At 37.8% G+C, this 7,500-nt stretch overlaps 2 protein-coding genes across 6 annotated transcripts in view; both read right to left on the bottom strand.

Annotated features, from left to right (window-relative positions):
- Positions 1 to 4,394, bottom strand: part of si:ch211-244b2.3 (uncharacterized) — a 5,250-nt gene extending 856 nt beyond the window's left edge. Inside the window, exons 1-9 of one of the 3 annotated variants that reach the window (XM_032504618.1) lie at positions 4,240 to 4,394; positions 4,111 to 4,150; positions 3,721 to 3,850; positions 3,209 to 3,353; positions 3,003 to 3,123; positions 2,837 to 2,915; positions 2,501 to 2,612; positions 1,763 to 1,868; positions 1,577 to 1,658 (exon numbers count right to left, since the gene is read on the bottom strand). In XM_032504618.1, coding sequence (XP_032360509.1) covers positions 1,577 to 1,658; positions 1,763 to 1,868; positions 2,501 to 2,612; positions 2,837 to 2,915; positions 3,003 to 3,123; positions 3,209 to 3,353; positions 3,721 to 3,850; positions 4,111 to 4,150; positions 4,240 to 4,242 — 818 coding nt within the window. In that variant the 5' untranslated portion in view covers positions 4,243 to 4,394. Of the gene's footprint in view, positions 1 to 1,576; positions 1,659 to 1,762; positions 1,869 to 2,500; positions 2,613 to 2,836; positions 2,916 to 3,002; positions 3,124 to 3,208; positions 3,354 to 3,720; positions 3,851 to 4,110 lie in introns of all 3 variants that reach the window. The other 2 variants (XM_032504616.1, XM_032504617.1) reach the window with 2 other exon arrangements.
- A 789-nt stretch (positions 4,395 to 5,183) lies between these two features.
- si:ch211-244b2.4 (uncharacterized) overlaps positions 5,184 to 7,500 on the bottom strand; it is a 6,678-nt gene continuing 4,361 nt past the window's right edge. For 2 of the 3 annotated variants that reach the window (XM_032504620.1, XM_032504622.1), the window contains exons 6-10: positions 6,927 to 7,047; positions 6,743 to 6,821; positions 6,548 to 6,650; positions 6,335 to 6,458; positions 5,184 to 5,974 (exon numbers count right to left, since the gene is read on the bottom strand). In XM_032504620.1, the coding sequence (XP_032360511.1) occupies positions 5,913 to 5,974; positions 6,335 to 6,458; positions 6,548 to 6,650; positions 6,743 to 6,821; positions 6,927 to 7,047 (489 nt within the window). In that variant the 3' untranslated portion in view covers positions 5,184 to 5,912. The remainder of the gene's footprint in view (positions 5,975 to 6,334; positions 6,459 to 6,547; positions 6,651 to 6,742; positions 6,822 to 6,926; positions 7,048 to 7,500) is intronic. The other variant, XM_032504621.1, reaches the window with a different exon arrangement.

The following is a 7,500-nucleotide window of genomic DNA, read 5'->3' as shown; positions in this document are numbered from 1 at the left end:
ACTGTTTACGGAGCCCTGGAAGGGTGACTGGGAGATTTTATCAGGGGACTACTTTCTACTTTTGCGTTACCTCACAATATGTTTTGCGTACTGTCGCAATATTTTGAGTTCCCATGCAAAACCTTTCTTATTCCATTCCTTCTGAGCCATCTGTCTATGTCCACTCAGCTTCCCAGTGCAATGTATCAGCTTATTGCATTTTACTTTGAGCTGGGAATTACTGTATGCCGCTATACTGCTCAATGGGCACATCTGTGTGTCTTATAGGCTGTAATCCATAGCTTATTTCTTAAATCTATGAAAAAGAGAATGTACGATGTCAGAGGTTTGCATGATGTGGCGCTGAACAAACACTGAATTATTAAAGAATCTGCAGCTCCCTAGTATTACAAAGGGAGAATGTTAGTTCAGGGACAAAAGCGCTGTTACAAAAAGTATAATTTGCAATGCAGTTACACTCAACTATGGCTACAACCCTTCCAATCGCCTATATTTTTATTTTCTACCTGCATTGGTCTATATTCCTGAAAGCTACTGTGTGGGACAAATCCATTTACTTACATCACATTTCCATCAACAATTACACTACGGTCTGGTGTCTGCATATGGGCTGGAAGGGACGTGTGAAGTAGCGACCAGATGTGACCTGATGTGATTTGACTTAGTTTACGGCGGTTTTCTTCCAATCAGCCACACATGACACAGGAGAGAGAGAAACTTAAATAAAAGGCCAGATAAATGTATTGTATTCTGAGCTCATAGGGTTTAGTATGTCTAAAGTTAATTCCTGACATGGCATTGCATTCTTATAATGACAGCCTGCTGTCTAATTAAGCTTTATGTCAAGTCTACAATCTACTATAACACATTGTATTTGACTTCAAATTAGTGTCTTATACTAATTTACAAGTATTAGGATATTTGGTTTTAAATTGATAGTGTCAGATAGCCTACATTTTGGGTCTATTGTGGCATTTTATGCGGTTTCTAATTTAGGGAGTGTCTAAATAGGTTAAATCTGGACGTGTTTGTTTACTGTCTGATAAGGAACATATTTCTTTGTCTAATTTGATACAGCCATAGAAATAAAATGGACAAAAGCCACGACTTCGCAAAACATGAGCGGAGCTTCTATAAAGCTCAGAAGGGAGCTGCAGATTCTCTGATAATGCAACTAATGACAGACCAACTTGATCTTTTTATTCATTTAAGAAATAGGTATTGATTATAGAACAGATATGAATGTGACCATGAGCAGAGCTTATATCAGCATTCTTAAAGTCAAATCATAATGAAAAAAAAGTTGGTTGTTAACCAAGGGTTTTTCAAATCAAGATGTGTTATGGGATTTTGCCTTTAAAAAAAAAAAAAAAAGTAAAACAAACAATCAGAATCTGTTTTAATGGCCAAGTAAGTTTACGCACACACACAAGGAATTTGACCCCAGAAGGGATCCAAAATGGATTATTATAAGATAATAAAAAAAGTGTGCCTCTTACGTTGCACTTCATTACTTAGATGTGTGTATTCAGTTAATTTCAGTTAAGATGTTTATTGGTGAAACGTGTCTCCTGACCTGCTGTTCTGATGTCTCCCATCGTCAGCAGTCCTCCTCACTGCTCTTGTAGTCCCGATATTGTCATTGACTTGACACATTCCTGTGATAAACCAGTGCACACTGAGCGTTAATATTTAAACTGCCATCCTCATCAAAAGCAAAACGATTGATTGTTTCGTTTGGGAGTGACTTTGTAGCCGTCACCTGAAAAATCCAGGGTGTACGAGTATGTCTTGATCTTGAAGTGCAGCTGGCCGTGTGGATTTAGCTGGTACTGTGTCTCAATGGCCGTGCTGTCAAATGAACATATCTACACAGAAATGCAAAATATAAGTCCACCTTATATTGAGGAATGCACATTTAAAGTAAGACCGGGCAATATATCGATATTATATCTACATTGACATATGAGGCTAGATATTGCCTTAAATTTTGGATATCGTAATATTGTGATATGACACAAGGGTTGTCTTCCTGGTTCAAAGCATTACGTTAAAGTGATGTAATTTTCTGAACTTACCAGACTTACTAGGTGTTATATGATTTGCCTTTACCCACTTAGTCATTGTATCTACATTATTGGTGATTATTTATATATATATATATTTAAAAAAAACTCTTGTAAACACCAATTGTCCCAACAATATTGCTGCAACATTGTCATCTATGTACTGTGTTTGGTCAAAAATATTGTATTAATTGTATTATATTATTGTATTAATAGAGTATTTTCAATTTGACCACCAAATGCCACCACTGACATTTTCACCAAGAAAAAAAAAGAAGATTGCAAGTTAAATATCTTTAAAAACCATACTAACACATACCCTAACATAACAAAAGTTAAAGTTTCTGGTTTAAAGAATAATAAAAACATTCTTCATAGGTTTCAATTATAAGCTTCTGCTACAACTACCTGAAATTGGGGGATGCCCTACTTACATGTGCTTTGTATTCTGTCCATTTCTCCCCGTCTCCCATGAACTCCCACTTGTAGCCTCCCACAGTGAGCTGGGAGGAGGACGCAGTGGGGAAAGCTGAGGTGGCGTAAAGGCTGCAGAGAAAAACGAACTTTTACACAGGGGTTTGATGCTAAACTTCTCAAAAAGTCCTATTTAGTGATAAAAAGAATGTTCCCAGGTAAAGCTGTTGGTCGGTTGACAACAATAGATTGAAGAACCGTTGATTGAGATGGATGTTTTTGAGTGCATCACATCCAAACATGAGCCTGTTTGAGGAGAGAAACATCTTTAGACTCCTAGAGATGAAAAGTCTCACCTCCCTGGGTTGAAAGTGAATTTAGGACGCCTTCGTACTTTCCTGCCGAGGCCTGTGATGCAGTTTGTTTGGGTCATGGCTGCCGAGCAAAACACCATAACTTAGATTTTGCTGCGTAAAGACACATCTTTTGAAATGAATAGGATATGATAGAAATACCACATACTGGAGAAGTTGAGTGAGTAGCTTGTGGAGCCCACCGTGAAGATGAAGGTTCCCCGAGGGTTTAGAGTGAACTGACGCTCGACGTCCCCACTCCTGATTGAGGAAAGCAGCATGCTGGAGCTCTGAGTATGACAAAGGACATTTAGAGTGTGAAAAACCCGGAGAATAAAAATGAACTTAAGGGTTGATCCTAAAGATGTTCCTCACCTGGGACCCATATTCACGCCACAGCTGGTCATCTCTGAAGTACCAGCCCACGTCCTCAGTCTGGCCCTGAGGTAGGAAGCTTAGCCTCTGCACCTTCAGAGCTGCAGGCAGAGTCTGTAACTGATCAAAGTCGATGAAAACCTGCCTGTGGAGACACGTGCGATTAAGTTTGGTATTTTATTTACTTCTATGAATGTGGCATTTTGTTGTGATTGCACCAAAACGAAACCTAATATACTGTTCCTCTTCTTTATATTGTCACCATCCTCTGTTTCAATGGAGACTTTTTATTCCCTTAATACTCTAAAAATATTACGTTATGTCTTAGTCAAACCTTGTATGGCACTTTCCATTCGAATAACTCCGGATTATATGTAAATTCTTCCTAAACAAAATACTTAAACATTAAGACACATTTTTGTGGTTTTGTCAAACAAATTACAAACATTTAAGAAATGTTTAATGGCCCCTTTCAGGCTGAAGATGAGACCAAAGACAGAAACAACGCTGACCTATCGCCAAGATTGATGGTGATTCCTTTAGCTCCAGGTTGGCAGTAGTGAGTCTCGATGACGTGGTCATTTTCAATTGGCAGCCACTGATGTCCGTTTGACAGCTGCCACTCAAAGTGTTTCCCATTGACTGTAAAATAAAAGAATGGGATTTAGTTTTATGCATTTATGTATTCTCTTTAGGACTGGCCATAGGTCAATATTTGCCACTTATTTTTTCACCGTCTGGGACTGGTGTGCAGCTACTTAGCCCGGGTGCATTGTGGTCAATGTATTTTTATGGTTGTATAATAAAAAAATGGGCAAAAAAAGTCCTCTAAAATGCAGACATACGTACGAAAAAGTAATTCTACTATAGAATAAAGGAATTTAAAACCTCGAAATACAGACCTGGAGTCTGGTGCCTATAGCGACTCTCATCTTCGGTTTCCTGTAATTTACGAGATAAATACAGATACTGTAAACACATCACACAAGATAGTTTCTTTAATCCAAAGTGATCCCGTTAAGTAGACTCACCATGCTGGGAGGAAATAACACGGTAATAACAACAAGGCAGATTTAACAAACGTACATATAAATCTAAACGTTAGACGCAAATGAATCTCTCTTACTCCGAAATCGATCTAAAGGTTTTTAATGAACTAGTCTTTCACTTTCGGTTCAGGGCAGATGGGACGCGTGTTCACGCAAATAGAACTCACGCAACAAAAACAGAAAAAAATGTGAATCGGAAACAGACATGGCGACTTTATCGATCCCCTGGGGGAGATTGGGTTACGTTACAGTGTCTCCCGTTCTATGGAAATAAACATAGCCTAACAAAAGTATTTTCCTATGTAAAAATATGCATACTGGAACACCATGTTGAATATTACAACAGTGTCAATAAATATAATGCTGGGTTTGGGATCCATGATTGAGTATGGTTAAAACGCAAGGATGGTATAAATTGGAATATTTATAATGTACAAATGCATTATTAATGCCAGCACAGTTTAAGTCTTGCACAGTATTATGTCAGTGTGACCTGCATTCATATTATTTCTGACTCTTTTTTTAAAGTTTTCTTTTGGCCTATTTTGATGAAGAAATTATAACTCAGTTAAATCTCAGTTTAATTGCAGTCAGGCAACACACAAGTTATGTGTAATATATAACTTATATAACTCATAAATACAACTTGTGATGCAATGTGCTCCCATGCAATGATGCATATAGCCATATGCAAATTACTTAAAGCTTTATCAATTTTGTAATATATTTGAGTAACAGTGATATTGTCTCAGTTAAGAGAGAACTTTAGTTACACAGATTTCTTATACAGTATATCAGGGCTGTGGAAATTCTATAGGCAAATTTTCAAAATATTAAAATAAAGGGCAAGAACAAATGGAGATTCACCAAAGTACTGATATCATTTAAGATCATTTTGCCTTACAACAAACAAACAAACAAAGATATATTGGATGCTTTTTTATTGGCAATCATTTCCAATTTCCCTTAAAGATGATCTACTATTATCTGTATCACATTGGTACATTAGTAACCTACAAAGAAGAATACATACGTATGACGCAGAATAAAGAGCCAAGACTGGGCTTCCGATCTTGAACGACAGTATTATATTATTACTACTATTATATGAATTGAAATGAAAATTGCAGATTTTATTGCATACTGTAACAACATGTGTCATACTAGATACTTCAAAGGTGGCAGCTGTTTAGAAATGGCCTTCATTTGCATTAGATCTGGCTCTAGTCTAATATATTTGGGAATATCAGAAGAGGCAGTGATATGTGGCAGCATAAATGTGACATGAAATATCTGATAATTCCACGAGTGTTTGTCTACAGCATCATCCGTATGGCAGTGTACAATTTAGTACAGTACATCATATCAGGCAGCATTTAGGTGTTGGTAAACTTCAAAGCCTTTTGACACAATCCCCTTTGGCAACAAAGTAAAAAAAACAACAAAAAAAACAGCCTTGAGCATAATTTAATCATATCCCAAATTCCTTTCTAATGTAAACAGCATTAAAGGTGTCCCAGATGGAGGCCAATATAGAGCCAAACACCTCAAAATGAGGAAACTCAGATTACAATGAATGCATAAATATGGTATTGCACAATTGTTTGTAGACTTTCTTCTCTTTCTTCTTTCCTCTTTGAAATTCCCTTTAATGCTCACACCAGCACACGTCTGATTTTGCGTAAACGCTTGGTCTTGAGGTTGGTTTGGGTCATCGCTGCGGGGCGAAAAAATGAAATACAACAATTAAATCAATGCTCTATGTCGTGTTTGAGGATTACTATAAAATGGAGTGGCAGTTTATTATAGCTTTATTTTTCTCTGTAACGCTTTATTTTCCAGAACCATCGATTCCTCATTATTTCCTATGAGGTTTCCTGGGTTTGAGTCGTTTCAGAGTAATTCCTCTGTGAAATAACGACTGCTTATGAACTCAACACAACAAACTGTTTTTCATAAAATTGAAATTAGTTTCAAGAAAATGGCATATATTATTGTTATTATTAGGAAATAGTGGTCCCATGAATAAAGCGTTACCATTTTTTCCTTCCTGACAGTATTTAAAACATAACTCAACCTCCAAAGTCCAGCTTGTAGGAGTGTCCCTTCACTTTGAAGGTAATGCTGTCCTGGGGGTTTTGCGTGTACTTCCTCTCAATATCATCACTGGTTACTGAGCATTCAGTTGAAGTCCCTCTCTGCTATAACCAATTCAAACCATCAGGTTTACTCTTTTATTTAAATGACAAATCATCATCAGTCAGTTTTTCAACATAACCAGATAACTTGCCCTGTGTTTGAAGACGTGCCACGCTCCACTGTCTCCTTGAAACTCCCACTGTGGTTTGGTACCCAGAGAAACATTCTGGAGCCCTGAAGCTGCTTGAGAAACTCTGTAACGAGAACATCAAATTCTGGATTCCGTCACAACATTTAAAGGAACACTTCAACATTCTGGGAAACCTTTTTTCAAATCCAAACTCACCCTGCTCCTGCTGGCTGCTGTCTGTACTGTGGTCGGCGAGTGACTTTCCTCTTTCTCTTTGCACTCACCTGTCGCATTTCTAACAATCAGCAAAGAGGAAACAAGGCCGGTATCCAATGAGAAACTAACAATAGTCTACATGTGGAATTCACTATTCTGTGCAGGTTTTGTGAGTAAACTTCACCTCTGAATTTAATCTCTAGGGTTTCGGCACCGACGGTGAAAGTATACGAGCTTGTTGGGTTACTCTGGAACTTTTCCTCTATGTCAGAGCTCTTCACAGGACTGGGGTTGCCCTTTGGACCCTTTCAAGAAAATTAAAATAAAATCAATATTCATTAACAAACTTAACCAAACAAATCTTAAACATGTCACACTTAAAGTGCTCATATTGTGCTTTTTTGGATTTTTCTTTCCTTTATTGTGTTATGTATCTTTTTTGTGCATGTTATAGGTTTGCAAAGTTAAAAATCCCAAAGTCCACCACAAAGGGACTTACCATCCCCAAAAGAAAACACTGTTCACAAACTGCTCCAAACAGCTCTATTGTAGTCCAGCCTTAAGTTCCGTGACGAACGTGCGTCACTTTGTAACGCGTTATAATGCTAGCCTAGCTGCTAGCATGGCACGTCCTCATACTCTGCTTCTGACTGGGTAGCTGTGCTGACCTAGCTGCTGCGCATGTGTGACTCACAACAAAGATGGTACAGAAGTGAGATGCCTCACTGTAGCTAAAACAGAGAGCTCAACACAAAGGG

This window comes from Etheostoma spectabile, chromosome 23 (assembly GCF_008692095.1).
Source record: "Etheostoma spectabile isolate EspeVRDwgs_2016 chromosome 23, UIUC_Espe_1.0, whole genome shotgun sequence".
Taxonomy (NCBI): Eukaryota; Metazoa; Chordata; class Actinopteri; order Perciformes; family Percidae; genus Etheostoma; species Etheostoma spectabile.
Note: the sequence above shows the minus strand (reverse complement) of the source record. Positions and strands in the feature narration are given on the sequence as shown.